Source organism: Podarcis gaigeae (genome assembly GCF_964106915.1).
Source record: "Podarcis gaigeae genome assembly, chromosome: 3".
In the NCBI taxonomy this organism is placed as follows: Eukaryota; Metazoa; Chordata; class Lepidosauria; order Squamata; family Lacertidae; genus Podarcis; species Podarcis gaigeae.
The window spans coordinates 61638001-61656624 of NC_139680.1; the positions used below are offsets into that span (position 1 = coordinate 61638001).

Genomic DNA, 18624 nt, shown 5'->3' on the forward strand with positions numbered 1-18624 from the left:
TACCTTCTCTCAGAGCACACAGTAACTTCTGAAATCGCTGGACATAGGAGCTAACTCCTGGGACCCTGGGGTCTTCACCCTCCATAAAATATTTGAGGGGCCGGGTCCCCTCCCCAAAGTTGATGGGCATTGCCATTCAAATAGTGTGTGCACACCCATGTTGCTGAACTACAGCTCCCATCATCCCTGGCCACTGACCATGCTTACTGGGGCTAACGCAGTTGTAGTTCAATAACATCTGCAGGATTGATGGTTCCCCACCTTACCAAAAGTAGGTCTACACATCACTTGTGAAAACTCCATAAACCCTTTCCCCAGGAGAACTCTGCAGAAGTGAATCCTGTACCAAAGCCCATTTTAGAAGCAGAGTGGCCAGAGGAAAACTGTGCGCTAAACAGTTATGTAGAAGAAGCATTTCTGCTGAAATCCCCTCTTTTACATTGGGCAGAAGGAAGATCTGGATCAACTGGTAGATCTCTATGTGATTCCTTCCAGTTTAACGATGGCAGCAACAAGATGAGTTCCCCCTGCCTTACACTATATAGAGAAAATATATATATTCTCTCTCTCTATAGGTTAAGCAGGAGTGGAAGGACTGTGGACGTAGTTCAGTTCTGGTATTCAAAATGAATTCCTGGGCTTACAATTCTTTAAATTCTTTTGAATCAGGTTGGGGCATCTCCAGGTTCTGGCGGGGCCAAAACAGATCGCGCAGGTATGGAGTCTGCCCACACAACACTAACAACAGAGGACAGGGCTTCTGTACCTGTTTCTCTCTCCCCCCCCCCCTTCTCTCTCTCTCTCTCTCTCCCCCCCCCTTCTCTCTCTCTCTCTCTCCCTCCCTCTCCCAAGAGAGCTTCTGTTCCTTTCTGTGGGCGGCACCTACCCTATTCTCGTGCCTTTTTTTTGGCAGCAGCTTCCCTCCTTCTGACACTCCCTCCGAACACCACACTTCCTCCTGTACAGTACTTTGCTTCCGAAGGCGGCTCCTTTCTAACCATTCAAAGAAACCGGAGGAGGAGGAGAAGGAATCCTGCGCAGGGGAATCTGATCAAGGTGAGCGTGGAGATGAGGGCGCACCACGAGGGTGGGCAACCGGTGGTGGGCGGCGGCGGAGCATGGAGGGGCTCGGTGGTTGGCCAGCCGACTCACAGCTGGGGCTCATGGATGGGGGGGAACAAGCGAATGCATGCAGCCATTAAGTAAAACCTGCGTTTTTGGCGCTGAGATCCAAGCCGGTGGCGGTTTTGGGGAGCCCCGGGATCTCCCGCCCCGGCCCTGCTTAGGAAGGAGGCGGCGTGTCAACCTGCAGTACTTCCGCACCGGGGTCCCCCACGTGACCTGCTGCACGCGGTTGGGGACTGAAAGGAAGAAGCCGCCGGTGCGCGTCACGTATTATTTTTATTTTAAGAAAAAGGGGTGGGGAAGGGCACTGAAGACTCCTTCCCCTCTTTCCTTAAATTAAATAATAAAAAAATCCGGATTCTTTGCTACTGCTAAGGGTTTGTGATGGGCTCTCACCCCTATAAGGCAACAGCAGCGCTCGGAAGGGCGCCCTGGTTTCATACGGAATCAGGGCTGATCTTCTCCCTAGTAAAATAAAATAAATCAACATGCTTTGCGGGACTTAATGCTCGGCATAATGGCAGCACCAGGGTGGCATTCCTAAGCAAGCTTATTTTGGGTGGGCGGAGTGGGGCTGGCTTCCAAGCAAAAAAGCCTGGGGTCGGGGCTGCAAAGCTCGCTCCCGGGGCGGCACGTGCGCCGCCGTCTGCTTTCCTCCAATCTGCGCCTGCGAGTTGTTTCCACGCCAACAGTTCCCACTTCCCCGTGTCCGCCCCGCCTCCGTCTCCTCATTGAGTCTCCAGCACAGGTTTCCTCACGGAAGAGCTGTCGCGCGGCGCGCCTTCTGGGCTTGCTGCTGCTGTTCTTGGAAGCAGATGACGAAGAAAGCAGCGTGTGACCTGTGGGGTGGGGGAGGCAAAGAGCTGTTTTTCCGAGGTAGCCTGGGAAAGGAGGGTTTGTGGGAGCCCAGGGAAGCAGCAGCAGGAGCGAGGAAGGCTCCCTTGGCGTGATCTGAACCCAGAGGCAACATTGCCAAATTAGGGTGTGCAAAGCATCAGGAAGGAAGTTACTCAGCGGCTGGTTTGCAGAGCGCTGAACCCACACGGAAGGAATTTGTGGTCCTAAACACAACCAACCCATTTCCTGCCTCTCCTGCACTCCTAGGACCAGCCTCCTAAGTCAACTCCCCCACTAACATTTAGCTGTTGCAGGGGTGAGGAATCTCTGGTTCCCCAGGCTCCAGTTTCCACTTTTTCCAGATAGCATGGCCACTGGTCAGGGAAGATAGGAGTTGCAATTCTACAGCCTCCTGATCTATTGGGATCCAACTTCATGCCTTAGCATTCTGTGAAAATTTTCAGATAAATATATCCTTTCAACACCTTGGGATAATGTGTGAACAGAAACATATTCAAGTAGACATTGGCCACTTCCCGCCACATTTATGCTATTTCAAGTATTCCAGTCTTCAACCAGGAATATACTTGTTCCAAGTTGTTATTGCATTTCATGTAATTGTGGAAGCAGGATCATGACAGGGATACATGTGTGTGTAGCGGCTACAGTCATTTACTCACTTGCTGGGCAGTAAGTCTCATTGAACTCAATGGCTCTTCTGAGTAGACATGTTTAGGATTCTACTTCTTAACTGAAAATATGGCAGTTTCTTAGCCATTGTGGTTATGGTGAACAGACAGGAAATTAAGAGACAGTCTGCTAAAGTCTCCGTCCTGCTTCTAATACGTTCTGTGTTCAGTGTTAAAGTGATAAGGTGAATGTCTCTATTGAAACATCATCTGGGGGCAGTAATAGTTTGTGGACTGATTCTTGAAGAACTTGCATGTCTGTCAACTCCTGTTCAAGGGTTTAGTTCTGGAAATTCTATGGGAGATATCCAACTAATTTGTTCCATCAGCACAAGGATTTCTGCTGGCACAATGAAACTCTTTCCCCCAGCTCTCCAGTACAGATTTTGGATGGGTGTGGGGTATGTGGGCAGGAGAGAAGACAGAGGGAAAGTTCTGTTGTGTAAGTAGAAATCCTTGTGCTGATTGGACATGTTAGGGCCTTATCCAGATATGCAGTTCATATACACAAACAACAATTTTATCCCGTAAAAATGCCATTGGTTGGCCTAAGAAGTAATTTGCTTCAGCGGGTCAGTATCATTGGAGTGCAACACAGCACATTTTGAAGAGGTGGTGATGTTACAGCATACATTGTCAGGATGCTGTGGTCTGCGACCACCTGCCTATCTATGATAAAATCATGTTTTTGGTGTTGGGCCATTTTACTCTTCCACTTTTTTTCAGAGGAACTGTGAAACCACTTCGTGTGCAATGTTTCTTTTTAAAATGTACACCTAATGAGACAAATATGTATGGAAACACTTATATTCCACAAGTATACAAATCAGAGAGACAGCATTGATTGCAGTTCTTTGCTGATTGTACTCTCAGTGGCAAATCCTAGTTTACTGCTGTGTAATGTGTGGCATAATCCTCATGGCACGCTACCAGCTTACACAATTCCACCATTAACTGTAACTTCATTGTTTTTGGAAAAACAACAACTTCTCTTTTCCTACCAGAGGAACAAAAAAAGATAAAACCAATGGCTGGCCTCCACATGTTCACTTTGCATTGCTTCATGTGACTGCCGTTACTATATAATGAAACACTTGTGTTCAGGGCTTACTACACAGATTGGGTCATTTCTCTAACGCAGAGCAAATTATCATCAAAGTTTGACGTGGTAGCATGATAAGCACTGCCTGATGGACATGGTAAACTCTTCTAGTGCTGTTTTATGTGCTGTGTGGAGCACGTTAAAGTGACAGTAATGTGTCAGCAGCAACACTTAAACCTTTTCTCAGCCTATGGACAGATATTCTGTTACAGTATTACAGATATTCTGTTCTATGTATTACAACCTGTTACACTTTGGGTGCCACACATGCATGTTCACACACACACACCCTTTCTGAAAGCATATGGAATACAATTCTTTAATTAGCCATGCTGGAATTAAATATGGCACTTCTCTCCAATTTAGACCAGAGCTGAAGGAATAAACCACCTGTGGTCTCAAAATTAACAATGCTTATTCCAATAACCTGAGCACAAAATGCACATGGACCATAAAATATCTAGAACCAGTAATCAGAGAATACTCTGCCAGTTTTTCCTTGTGTTTTGTTGAGGAAAGTAGTGATCTAAATCCTGCGAGTTGTATCCAGCTCAAGTCATACTCCAAGTAGACCCACTGATATTAATGGATTTAAGTGAGTTAATGGTGGCCAATTTTAAAAAAATAATAATGTAAAAAGATGATGAATCACAGAATCATAGCATTGGAAGGGACCTTGAGGATCAACTACTCCAGGCTTCCTGAACCTCGGCCCTCCAGATGTGTTGAGACTACAATTCCCATCATCCCTGACCACTGGTCCTGCTAGCTAGGGATCATGGGAGTAGTTGTATGCCAAAAACATTGAGGAAGCCTGAACTAGTCCAACCCCCTGCAATGCAGGAATATGCAGCTGTAATTGAGGCTGTGCATGAGACTGGGATCGAGGGAAGCATGGCTGCTGCATTCCCGCACTGCCCTCTCCAAGAAGCCTTGCAAAGCTTGGATCCATAGAGGGTGGCACAAAGAGGGCACAGCAGCCATGCCACTCAGCACTGTTGTTTCTCCAGTGGTGGTAGGGGCTGGGCGGGCACAGTGGACTCGGTTTGTGGACACACGCACCCATGCACACATGCACCCTTGTGACATGGAGACACTCTCCGCCGCTGGCACTGAGTCCACAATAATCCAGTGTGGTGTGATCTGGAAAAGAAAAGAAAGAAAACTGAATGGAACAAGTTGTAACTCATTAAATAATTCATTTGTAGGCAACAATGAACATTGAACATGAAATCGGCCTTTTAGTTGAAGAGATTCGGAGACTGGGGACAAAAAGTAAGTACCTGGAACTTAGTGGTTAAGAAAGAAAGAAAGACGGTAATGGTTTAGGCATCTACCTCACTCTCAAACCGTGGGAGACTGGATGCACATCAGTCAAGATTTCTGCACTTAACTTTCTGAGAACAACTCAAATGTGATAGGATACGGTTACAAAATTTGTCCCAGTCTGGAGAATTCTCTTTAGCATCTCTGTTTTGGGGTTCACCTATGACCTAGATACTTTAGGAAGTGTCTTCAGAACTCCCATTTCCAGTAAATGTTTATCCAGTTGCCATTTTCCTGGGTTCTGATCTAGCAAATTCCTAGCTAGCTATGCTAACAAGACGAGCAGACTATGTGTGTTTGGCTTTCACTGGCAATGGCAGCTCTGCTCTGCATGGGCTTCTGTGCTAACTAAATGTGGAGTTTACAGTGAGGGGAAAAAGTATTTGATCCCCTGCTAAATTTGCCCGTTTGCCCTCTGACGAAGAAATAACCAGTCCATAATTTTAATGGTAGGTTTATTGTAGCTGTGAGAGACAGAATAACAACAGGAAAACCCGCATAAACCCAGAAGACAAAAGTCCTTCAACTCTGATTGATGATATACACCAGGCACCCTCAACCTTCGGCCCTCCAGATGTTTTGGACTACAATTCCCATCATCCCTGACCACTGGTCCTGTTAGCTAGGGACGATGGGAGTTGTAGTCCCAAAACATCTGGAGGGCCAAGTTTGGCCATGCCTGCTTTATGCCATACTAACTTCTTTTTAGTTTTTAAGGTGTCACAAGAGTTTTAACAGTTACTCCTGAGTTACTTTAGCTTAACTAGGCCTAAATTTTGGGTTGTATTAATAGTACTCAATATAGAACCATAGAATTGAAGTGTTGGAAGGGACCATGAGTTTGAATCTGCTTTTATCCTTCTAACTTCCTGCGAGTTGAGGGGGGAAAGGCTTCACCAATTTGCCATCTCACACAGATCCACTTTTTTTGTTCCCCTTAATGGCCCATCACCCAGGTGATCACCTCATCAGGAGGCTGGACTGACTATTCCAATAATTAGAAGCCTTGATTGGATTTTAACACTTGCTGTATCCTTAGAAAGGTCTCTGTATGTAGTGTAACATCCCAAAGTCATAAAAGTATTTTTCAGATCTGCTTTTAAATGAAAACTGTTCACAAGGCACTTTACAGCAATTCCAAAAACGTAAGTAAAAGCAATTCATACAAAGCACAAAAAAACCAGGACAACTAAAATAATAAGACCAAAAGTGTAAAATCATGTATGAAAATCATGTAAAACACAATGAATTAATGCCTGATGAAATAAAAATATTGTCTATAATCACAATGTAAATATTTCTTTTGTCTAGATCCTGATGGAACACTGAGTGTGAAGTTTGGTGTGCTCTTTGCTGATGACAAATGTGCCAACCTTTTTGAAGCTTTGGTGGGGACTCTTAAAGCTGCAAAACGAAGGAAGATTGTTAGTTACCCTGGAGAGCTGCTTCTGCAAGGTGTTCATGACAATGTTGACATTTTGTTACTGCAAGAATAGCATAGCTTTCTACGTTCGTTATTTTTTCAGACAAATGAATATACAGAATTCTCAGACCAAGGCCAAGTTTGCATGAATGTGTATTTTGTTATATATCTTTATAATGAAAATGAATGTACTTCTTTGGGGACCTAAGCCTTTCCTTTCCCTTCTATCATTTTGTGAATGCATTACTGCAAATGAGTGTTGGATAAAATGATATAATGATCTCCCTTTTTCTTTTGTCTCAGGTATTGCATTTTTAAACTGTCCAAATGGTTATTAATGTTTGAACAGGAGATTTTACAAATAATTTAGCTGTGTTTACTAGCTAAAGGCACGAATCCTCAGTGGCCATGCTTATGTTGGTTTCTTTTTTGTTTTGCTTTTATTTTTTTATCTTTGTAACTAGGGAGGCCACTAAGATATTGTCCTCCCCCCCCCCCCAGGACACAGATGTGTATGAGCAAGTAAATAAATAAAGCTGCAGATTTAGAAATAATTACTGTAATTTAAGTAGAAATACAATACCTCTCACCATAGTGGGGAGTGAAGACTGCTCAGTCTGTTATCTAGGTGCTAAGCCCTGAAGGGCAACTTCAGGGCACTTACTGTTCTTTATCTTGAAGCCAGGCTTGGACAAGGCAACCCTTCAAATGGAGGAGGCCTTCAAACCAGCATCAATTACTCTAGGCAAAACAAAGTAATAGAACAGAAGGACAGACACACACAAACAAGCTTGAAAAAGTCTGTATTTAATAGACTCTTCCCATGTGACATTTGAGAGGCACAACACAGTAGTCTTATGTGATGTATCTCTTTCTGACCTGTAGCATTTCAGAGGGATTGTGCAAGGGATAGAAAATGTCTTAGAGGCCTGATAAACAAGATAACTGCACAACGCTTTCATTTTGAATGACCGCTGTGTAGGACAATTATTAGAGAGCCTGATTCCTCTATAGAACTTGACGGTGCTGCCCATCTGGGAAAATGGGCAACTCACACCTGTTTTGCCCCAGGGAAATTGAGTGGACTCCTATAGGCTGGAGGCTGCTGGAGGTCCAGCCCTTGGTCCGTTTGAGAACACCAATGAGTGTATAAGGGATAAAGGGCTCCCTCTTTCTAACCTGAAGCCTCTGTGGAGATTGTAGTTTCTTAAGGGTGCATAGAATTGTAGATCTGAGAGGGATGTGCTATGTGATTCTTGGGGACGATGTGTGCACTTTAAATGTGCTTTGAATGATGGGAGGAGCATCTCATGAATGAAGGAAGTGTTGTACTGGAGAATCAGCCAAAACAAACAAACCAAACCAAACTGTTCTATAAGCACATTCCATGATCTTCCACTTCTCTGCTCAGGATAACTGAACTGTTCTTCAAACATGTGTCATTTGTTCAGAGAATATGACATTTCTGTCCCAATAAACATTCAGGGGGAATATCCAATAGTTTTAAGGAAGTGGCAGTACAATAACCACCCATATTTTGCTACTTACCTTCTAAGTCTGTGGTGAACTTCTCTCCATAGTTCAGTCACAAACTTGAAATGCACTGATGAGTCTGTTGGTTTTGCGCTTTCTTTCTCTACTGAATCAGTGGCAAAGTGGTCTTCTGTGAAAGCTTGCCAACAGTCCTGAAAGCTCCAGCTAAAATAGTAAAAAACAACAACAAACATGATAGTTATTTTTGCCATCCTTTCTCTGTGTAAATAAATTAGCTTTGACTCAAGAGACTTTACTTTGTATGTTTGCACCAGCAGAATTTGGTTCAATAAAAGTTTCAACTTTCCCCCTGCTCTACGATAAATATTTTCAAGTCTACAAATCTCAGCAGTATTCATGTATTTCTTTCAAGACACTTGAGCACAGGAACCTTGTTCTGTTTTATATAGATCCTCCTCTCCTATTCTACACAGATATTAACAGCCTCAGGGCTGATTCACACATGCAGTTGAAAATGCCGTTTCCTTCCTTTGAGAAATATTGTCTCTCCATGTTAGGTGACGTGAGTGGAGCAGCGGGAAAAATAAGGGGGAGAGAAATGGAGCTACCAAGGGTGGCAGGTAGAGGGAAGAAAAAGGGCTGCTTCAGGAGTCAGGGGAGATAGAGCATATGGAAGTGTCAGAGACAGGGAGGGGCTGGAGCACCAGAGTGAAGGCTGAATCTGGTAAAACATTCACATAAAAATATATTTTTTTTTAAGTGTTGCCCTCCAATTAAATAACAAGTCACACGAGTTTTAATTAACTGAACTGTAAAAACCACAGATCTAGTATGTTACAACACTGGGATGGGGGGGGGGGGGGAAGGGAAGGATCCCTGGTGTGGCTTGTTGTAGTTGTTATAAGAAATACCCTCAAAACCATAATTTGATCATAGGCTTGTTGATGCGTTTGTTGCCATCCTGTGTAAGAATAATGAAGATCCATGAGGATCTGTGCCTTGGGTCAGTGTTTTTTGTGGTGCTTCCAGCCCCAGATCTGTACTGTGGGTAGCTGCCCACAGGTGGGAATGAGATCTCAAGTCTGGAACGCAAGAAAGGCTAGACCTGTGGCTGGCAGGAACTTGAGCTGGTCACTGGGAGCTAGCAAGTACTCCCAAATAGCAGATCTACACCACACTGTTGAATACAACCCCAGTCTCTGAGCAGTACAAGAGTCCAGGGATTCTAGGCATTTCCTGGTATATACATTACTCAGGGTTTGTGTTTCTTTTGGAAATGAGGCACAGCAGAGACTGTGGTGTCTTTAGGATATATGGTTTATTTATGCGTATATAGTATATATAATATATACAAACTGAGCCTACGATGGAGGTGTTCACAGCATTAACACCCCAAGGGGGCCTTGTTTCCCCCACAGCCACAGCCTTGGATTCAAACATCAGTCAAACTTTGCTCTATCTCTCTCTTTCTTCCCAGTTTTATGCTTTGCTTTTAGCTCACATCACTCCAATTCTCTGCTTCCAACTCTGCCGTTGTCCTTCCAACTACCTGCAAATTGAGGGAGAGGAGCCGCACCCATTTGCTGTCTCACACAGACCTTTGTTGCCCTTTATTTTGTTCACTCAGGCTATCAACTCACCAGGAAGTTAGCCTGGGTAGTCCAATAATGAGAAGGGGGCCCAGGCATCCAGCCTAATCCCCCCCCAAACTCATAACAATACATTTAAAGCACATCCGGTGCACACTTCAAGCCCATGACTTCCCCCAAAGCATCCTGGGAACTGTAGTTTCCCACCCACAGAGCTACAATTCTCAGCCCCCACAACAAACTACAGCTTCCAGGAGTCTTTGGGGGAAGTCATGGGTGTCAAACATGTGTTGGATGTGCTTTGAATGTATGGTGTGGATCTGCCCTGAGCTTCATCTGATCTGTTACAGACTTTCAAAGGCTCCATCTCTCTGCTGAGAAAGAGAAATAAGAAGAGAAGGAAAAAGGGAAAGGTGCATGGTGGTAAGGATGACATGAGCAGGGTAACAAGGATATGTATGTCCTATGATTAGCAGTTTTTAATCAGCTATTGCCTTCTGGATTTAATAAACATGTGCAATGGAAGTGGAACACATAGACAATGTTCCATCCTTGAGAAGCAGGCAGAAAGTATAGATATTGCGAAGGTGTAATTGCAGGGGTGGGGAAGGCTATGGTGTTAGTCATGTGTTTGTCAGAGTTGCTCTAAAGAAGCCTTCATAAATTCAAGTTCCCTATTCCATAAATAAACAATAACTTGACTTCAAATCTTGTTGAGCTGAACCTTGCTAGTAGAAAACCCGCGGGAGCAAATAAGAAGAACTGCCAGAAAGCAAGGAGCTATCGGTGCGCATGTAGGGTAAATCAATTGCAGTCCCTTGAGAGGCCTTTAGTTGTCTGAAACATCTTGTTTTAGCTGGTATATGCAATGTTTGTTCCCCCATCCCTGTGTTCTCTTACTGTTTCACTGCTAGCAGTCTTGTGGGTTGGCAGGTAGTCCCTGGAGAACATAAATGCAATGAAATTACTGAAGGAAGTAGGCACAGTGGAGACTTGGGGTGTTTTCACACATGAGGCTAAAGCCGTGCTCATTTCAATCGATTCAAGCCTCAGCTAAGATGTGAAAAATGCTCTTGGAGGTCTGCTGAAATCTGTTTGGAAAAATTCCGAGCACAGGAAATGTGGTTAATATAATCTATTTGGAAAATTTCTGAGCACAGGAAAGATTTTGTGTGTTTTAAAATAGTGGTTAACGAATAACCCCCTACATTCTTAAATGCTGCTTTGAAACCAGCCAAGAGCATTTATTCTGCCTGCCTCCCTCATTTTTGGCTAAGAAAAGCCCCCCTGTCAGTGCTGGGGATGACTCAAATGGAACAAAATTTACCTGCCTTAATCAAAGACTTCATGAAATATGCCTTTTACTTTATTTCAGCAGGGATTATAGGTAAACGTTTCTCATTTAAGAAATTTAATTTTAAGTGATTTTATTCTTTGTATCTCTTTTGTAACCACATTGTACATGGTTTCAGAAACTATGGTGTTAAATGGTATATACTTTGTTGAAATAAATAAATAATAAATAAATAAATAAATAATAAAATAAATAAACCAGATGGTGCTGCTGCTGTAATGTCCTGTGCTCTGTAGTCTCTGCTTACATTTCCTGAATGGTGCTGTTTCACAGTTGACAATCCCAGGAAGTGTTTTATCTGGCCTTTTCACAGTTAGCTTCCAAGAATGTTGATTTCCATTGTATTCACCTTATACTGTTTTGCCCATTCTTCTGCCAAACCAAGAATCCCTTCAGTTATTTCTGTCATATTTCAGGGACACACAAGTCATTACACAAACAAACATAGAGCCTCAACCCACATTTCTTTATATATTATGTTGTTGTTGTTGTTAATGCAGGAGTAGGATGCTCTTCCAGGGTAACATTTGCAAGCAAGCAAGCAAGCAAGCAAGCAAGCAAGCAAGCAGTATGGCCACTGAACCCTGTCCATTCTTGAGCCACAAACAGGGTTTTTTCAGCCAGAACTCACAGGAACTCAGTTCCGGCATCTTTCAGGTGGGTGCCACGGCCATTATAAAAGAATAAGGAAGGCATTCATGGTGAGTTCCGGCACCTCTTTTTCTAGAAAAATAGTACTGGCCACAAACCACCTCCCCACCCCCACAGCCAATGAGCTTGGCTCAGTTTCATCCCTGTAAATGCTCTCCAGCCTTTGCATGACATCATGAAAAGAGACACAGGGACCCCTTGTTTCCTTCCGCCAGGAGCTGCTGAATTTGTGTGCTCTCCTTGGTGTGGTGAACTGCCAAACAGCAGGTGGCAGCTTGTTGGAGAAATACCTGCAGGTTATGGTCTGACTCTGTCCACCCAGGCTGGCCAAACGGATCATCCGGGGCAGGCAGGAAGTAGTATAAATGCTTCCTGTTCCAAGCTGAGCCTTGCTTGAGCCATGTGGTCTTCCTGAGCTTTGGTGTATCTCCAACTTCTGTTTTGTTCTTTGATTCTGCCTCTTGGTTTGCCTGTTGGTTCTGACTTACTCGTCATTCCTGACTCCTGGCTCAACCCATGGCTCCTAGTTTGCCTCAGACTGCTACTCACATCCAAGCCCTGATACCTTCATAGAATCTAGTTCTTCCCTCAGTGGTATCTGAACAGGAGCAGCTGGCAGGGAATGGCGACACCATGGACCTGTGCTCTGAGCAGAAGCATTGCTGCCCCAGACCGAGATGGTGCAGGGACGTGGCAGGGCACTGGTGAGGTTGGGACAGTTTAGGTACAGCAGTGAAAATTCTGGATTGGCTTGTTGCCCTGCTCTGCTCCTACACTGTCCTGACACTGTCCAGCAGTGACACCACCATTGGGGTGCTAGATCTATAGCACCGCCCTTCCCTGCTACACAAGTCTGCACAATATGTGACACACCAACTATGTATTGTGACATGACAGGTGCTCTAAATTTCCCTGTGGTGCCAGTTTTGGGTGGGCAGAATAAATATTGAGCTCCTAGTAGGCGACTCTACATGACTGCTGAGAAACATTTGTGGGAGAGGTATGTATCTCCAAAATCTCATCCAGCAATGTCACCTGAAAAAATGTGCAAGGTTTCTCTATTGCTGTTTTGTTAACAAGAGGGATGCACAGTCTGGTGGTATAGAAAGCGGAAATAAACAGCCACATTAGGGAATGTTAAAAACAATCACTCTCTTGGAATTCAGAGGCTTATATTTCCTTCCACAGCGGGAAGGAAGTAAACTGAATTTTCAGGGACGCATACAATAAATATGGGAATTCCTCTTGAGAATACATTAGCCAAAATTAGACCAGAGGGGGAAAAGGTTTTATCCCTTTCATCATCATTATTAACTGTAGTGACTAATATAATATAATTCTATGTTGTACAAGGTGTGTTTTTAATAGGCAGCTTTTAATTGGGAGTATGTCTAACAAATAGAAAGGACAGTTTAAGATCTGAAATTGATGTATGCAAGGACAAATATAATTACATTTTTATTTCTTATTTTGTTTATACTTAATATTTAATGTTTTTCCAGAATAAAACTTTACATTTTGCAACAGTATTGTTCCTTTGTGTAGGCCAGGATAGGATAGGATAGGATAGGATAGTTGTTGTTGTTGTTGTTGTTGTTGTAAGGGCATATGCCCTGGACAGCAGGTTAGGGGTGGTCTTTACTGCACTTTAATCATTACTGACCCTGTGCCAGGGAATGAAAAAAAAAGCCTTTTGATAAGAGAGGCCAAACTAGCCATGACCGTTCAATTTGATTATGACCCATCTAATTTATAGAAGATTGTGGGTGATTGTGGGACACCTGTTAAAGACCAGCTCCTCCACAACCTGTGTTAAACGCCCTGAAATGTGTGATGTCAACATAGAAATAGTGCCTTTGAGCATGTGCAGAATGCCTCTTTCTTGCTGCTGAGGTAGCTGGGTTGGTTGATGGGAAAGAGATGAGCCTTCAGTAAGACTTGACTTCGCTTTTCATCTTTTTTAAAAAAATTAAGCACTGGAGAGGCTTGTCTTTAAAAATTACTAGCCTGGAACCTTTCTTTCCCCTGCCTTCCACCAGGGAGAGACTACAGAGCATACACCAAAGTATATTTTTTAAAAAACAAAAATCAAATTTATTTGATTGCTGAGATTTACAGGATACAGATGTTGCAGAACTTTCATATACATTGCAGGATGACAGATCAAAACGTGAAAGGAGATACAAAGGCAACTTCACCACTGGATGGAAGTTTTCACAAAATCGTTCCTTGCTGGTTTGATTAGGGTGAGACCTACTCCAAATGACGAAGGCAGGCGGCTCGGTTCTCCAGTTGCTTTTCAACACAGCCCACTCGCGCCAGCCTGCAAATGGCAAAACTATTTTTCAGGTAATCATCTTTATTTACTCCTCAGCCCTTGGACTGAATTGGCCAGGTTCAGTAGGATTCTTTAATGTCTTTCTCCTTTGAAACATTTTTGCAACTTGTCAAGGATCATTTTGTTCATGTGTGTGTTCATCCTCAAAATCCCCGTTCTTTTCCATTATTCCTGACATGGCTAACTTGCTGCTGGTGCTTGGATGGTTTGTGAGTGGGAGAGGAGGAGTTGGGAACAAGCAACCTGCTATTGATATATTTTACAGATTATAAATATTCAGATAAATAGAAAGACTTTAGACCCTTGGCGTTCACAAAGAGAGGTGGTGTGTGTGCGTTGGAAGTGTAGACCTTTGCCCCCTATGGCAATTCTTTTTTAGATCTGGAACTGCTTTCACACATCCCATTCTTGGGAGTTGAAATCTAACATTTAGAGGACCACCCGTGAGCCGTTCCCTGCTGTGAGTGTCTACTCAGATGTAAGCCCTGGCGAGTTTAGTGAAATAAAAGCCTGCTTCAAAGGATTAGTGCTTCCACATCTCTAGAAAGATAAGATTTGTACAAGCCCTAACAGTGGATATACAGCTGAAGTAGATTCATAGGATCAGGGACGCAAGGATTTATTTTAAACTCAATTATTGTATGCTCACAATAATGCAAGTCTCTGCCACTGCATAAACACAGTAAAAAACGGGCCTCTATCTTCTAGATCTCTTCCCTGGTCTTCTAATATGGAAATATGTCAAAAATGCTTCGCAAGCTTGTCTGCAACAGATTTAAGGCTTTAGCTGAGTATCTGCACAGACATGTAGGCCCCTAAATGTGTTGTTGCATTTTCAGAAAGATTAGCCTGGATTAGCTCTCAAAGATCATTTCTCAGCAGCAGCTAGAACTGCTTTTTTCCTGCCATTGATAGGGTACAGGTGTTGTTGTTTGGATATAAAAACGAGAGTAGCAGTGCTAAAGAAATAAAACTTCTTTATTGGCATTACAACTGGGCAGCGGTTTTAAACAGATAATTGAAAAAAGACAATCGCAGGGGTAAACAAGAGTAGGTTGTTGTTTAATACCTGCACATAAAACAAATTATTCTAGCTGAAAACCACAGTACATATATTTTAAGGTGTAATGAAAAATATATTGAGCTGTATTGTGCAACCAACCCCTCTACTAATTTCAAAAGATTTTGAGTCCACGTATGGCTCAGGTGAAACAGCAAAAAGAATCTTTTATTGAAAAAGCAAATTATAAACATGTAGATCAAAGAGAAGACATAGAATCTTCTTGCATTTCAGGTTATAACCCATTTTGAGCTGCATATTTTATCGGCTTCATGATAATTGTGTTTTGTTCACTGCCTTTGCCAGCAAGCACCAATAAGAACAACAGCAACAACAAACAGAGACCCGTTTACCAGTATTTGCAAGAGAAATTGAAAAAATAATAAATACAGTGAAGCCAAAGATCTACAAGGAGAGGCAAGAGATGCAAAATTTAAGTGTTATACTAATTCTAAACAAAAAGTAATCCTATGCTCCCTGAGAGGGCAGATGGGGGCCACATAGGAAGTAGTGGAAGGGTTGCCCCACCCTCAAAGAGGGAGGCCAGCCACTGGAGAAACCTCCTAGTGTGGTGGTGGAAAGCTCCTTCTCCATTCCTCTCCTGCTAGTGGTGTTCTGCAGGTTGTGGAGCTGAAATAGAGTCTCTCACTAGGACATGACAGAGTCTGTGGAACTGCAGAATCCTTTGATCCCCTCCAAACAGCAAACTATGCCAGCCTTGGAACTGTCTCAGTTCATTCCCTATGGCTTTTGGACATAGCTAAGATGGACAGGGTGTCAGGCTTCAAGACTGCTGCCACTACATGCTCCAGTGAAACAATGGGAATCAACAAAAATGCCATGCTCATGACTTCATATTAGCTTTTCATGCCCCTTCCAAGGGTAGACCTTCTTGATTGTTGTTGACTCATACTTCAAATGGTTAGAAGTGGTTTCTGTTTCATCAATGACATCCTGTGTTGTTGTCAAGGCATTATGCAGACTCTTCATAACACACAGGCTGTCAAACACCATTGTTGCAGTCAACGGGGCCTAGTTCACATTTGTGGAATTCTGTCCATTGGACTGATCCAACAGGTCACTTCAGCAGCCCCTTTTCATTCAGCATTGAATCGCCAGTCTAAGCAGATGGTCAGGACAACAAAGGATGCATTCAAGCTGATTTTTTAGGGTGACTGAGACTGTTGCCTTGCAAGTTATTTCCTGACAGAACACATCACACCACATTCCACAACTGGAAGGAAACTTGCCGAGCTATTAAAGAACAGGAGGCTAACAACTCTGCTTGATTGTAGGGCCCTGACAATCAGCGTCAGGTGCAGTCCAAAGACCGGCGCATATGTTTGCCCTGGACGACCTTGTGGATGTCAGAAACTATGGCCCTTGTGCTACATGGATTCCTGCAACTGTGACCCAAGCTATGGACTCAAAACACCAGATGGCCATGTGTTATTGGCATGTAGGCAAGATGACAGGGTGCTTTCCAGATCTACCAGTCAGCTCTGAACATGCTGGGGATGCTCAAATGGAAAGAAACAGCAAGACATCGGCTACTTATAGGGTTGCCATATTTTGAAGAGCAAAAAATAGTACAAATTTGTTGACTTCTACTCTTAACTATGGATTGCTATGACAACTCTCATTTTACATACGCATGAAAAAGAGGATGTGTCCTGGAAAAGGAGGACGTATCCTTGAAAAAGAGGATGTATGGCAACCCTAGAAGAGCTCTTGTGCCTGGACAGTGGCAAATATCCAAATGAAGGGTTGAGCAGCATGTCAGCAGCACCAATTCACAGCTGGCATCAATCAACCCACACAACAGCTTGCTCACATTATCTTCAGGACTATGTGAGCTTAGCGGTCAGGGTGTGGTGTACGTGAAGCACTGTCTTTTTCTGCATCACAATCAATTGCCTGTTGCATGATTTTTTTACCTCCATAAACTGTTTGTATTTACACTGGTTTTGTTCATGCATTATGTGTGTGAGTGGCAAACTCTTCACAATTTCCCCCCAAAAGATTGCACTATGAGCCTCCACCACTGGGTGGCTTCTGTTTTCCTTCACAGTTTTTTACACAAGGTGGTATCCTTGTGTAAGCAACAGCACTCTCCCGCTGAAGGTTGGAAACAGAGGGAATGACTGGGCCATTTAATCATTCCTAGTGCAAAGAAACGACAGAGTCACCCACTCTAGAAGGAACTGCTGTGTCTCTCTGCATGACTCACTACTCTGAGCTTGCCTCTTTCTAGACAGCCCAGACCAGTGATTCACTTGGCATCACTGAGGTTTAGCAGCAGCAAATAGCTGGTCGTCCATAGAACCGGTCCAAGATATTTTGTCAGGTTTACTGGGATCAGTTTCTTGACTATTTCCTGATCCTTGTATTTCTTGAACAAGAACTAGCCAGTGATACTTGGCTGCCTGGGTCTAGAGGCTAGTAGAGACCTCTTTGTGTGAGGGGTTGAGATGCAACCTTTATGAAAGCAATGGTGGTACAGTTCCTTCTCAAGACATCCTCCTCTGAACCCTAAGGTGTTTGACAACTCCTGGCTAGCAGTGAAATGGCTTTGGTCATCCTGGTTGGTTACCTATACCGAGTGGGAGATGAGGAGAGTGCAACTCTATTCATTTTCATTTATATCTGTGGCTTTTGATACCATCAGCCATGGTATCCTCCTGGAACAGCTCTTCAGATTGAGAATTGGAGGTACTGTATAAAGTTATATTGTTTCTCCTTCTATCTGCAGGACTGCTGCTAAACAGTGGCATTAAGGAATTTCTGCTTGGCCATTAGCTTCTGGCCTGGTGGATAACCAGAGTTTTCCATTCTGTGCCCCACACTACTTAACATTTATATGAAAGTGGGGGATTTGGAGACCTATGACATCTGTATGCAGATGACAGCCAGCTCTCTTTACCGATACCACTGGCCATGTGGCTTTTTGTCTCTTTGTAGCATGACAAGTCACTGAACACTGAGATATCAGAATGAAATCTGGAACACATGTTGATTCTACATTTGAAGTCTGAATGCCAGCTAGACTACCATACCAGGTTTTTTGAAAGACGATAAAGCAAAACACAACTCAAGTCCTACCCCTCCTCCCAAGACTGGGATCAGATTGTAAGATTGGAATGCACAGTTTGGGTTGCAAGAGTGGAAACCCATCTCAACCCTTGCCTTAACACGCAGCACATCAAGAGATCTGCCCAGATATTCCAAAGGTTGAAATACCGGAAGCAAAGTTGAGATAAAGATCCAGGAAAAGGTTTTGCATATTTCTGAGAAAACCCACCTCAGTCCCCACAACAAATTCCCAGAGGGCTAGGAACAAGCAATGCCTCTGAAATGCTATGATTATGGCAAGCAATCCTAACATCTTCAAAAATAATAAATTTGTGGGAATAGAAACTGACTTGGCAGCGGGCTTTCTAACCAGTTATTTTGAAGAATAGACAACATTTTGAACTTCAGGCTCTTTATCCTACTAATTTTAAAGCATTTGAATGAACAGTTAGGAGGACTCTTCCTTCTATCAATGTTCAATCCCACTGTTAACACGTCTTACTTGTCCTGCTTTCAGTGTGCCCATGTCACCTCCGTCTAGGCATCCATGTAGCGGAGACATTG

At 43.4% G+C, this 18624-nt stretch overlaps 1 protein-coding gene across 1 annotated transcript; it reads left to right on the forward strand.

Moving 5' to 3' along the window:
- The first annotated feature begins 916 nt into the window (after positions 1-916).
- On the forward strand, positions 917-8378 carry ABRACL (ABRA C-terminal like). Its single transcript, XM_083731736.1, has 3 exons — positions 917-1056; positions 4962-5028; positions 6391-8378. Exons 2-3 carry the CDS (start codon positions 4968-4970, stop codon positions 6573-6575), a joined length of 246 nt encoding a protein of 81 aa, XP_083587862.1. The 5' UTR covers positions 917-1056; positions 4962-4967; the 3' UTR covers positions 6576-8378.
- Positions 8379-18624: the final 10246 nt, after the last annotated feature.

Excerpts from the sequence above, each read along its gene's own strand:
- ABRACL (XM_083731736.1), top strand. The coding sequence starts at position 4,968 with ATGAACATTGAACATGAAATCGGCCTTTTAGTTGAAGAGATTCGGAGA. Across the intron at positions 5,029-6,390 it reads TCGGAGACTGGGGACAAAAA|ATCCTGATGGAACACTGAGT; the intron begins GTAAGTACCTGG and ends TCTTTTGTCTAG.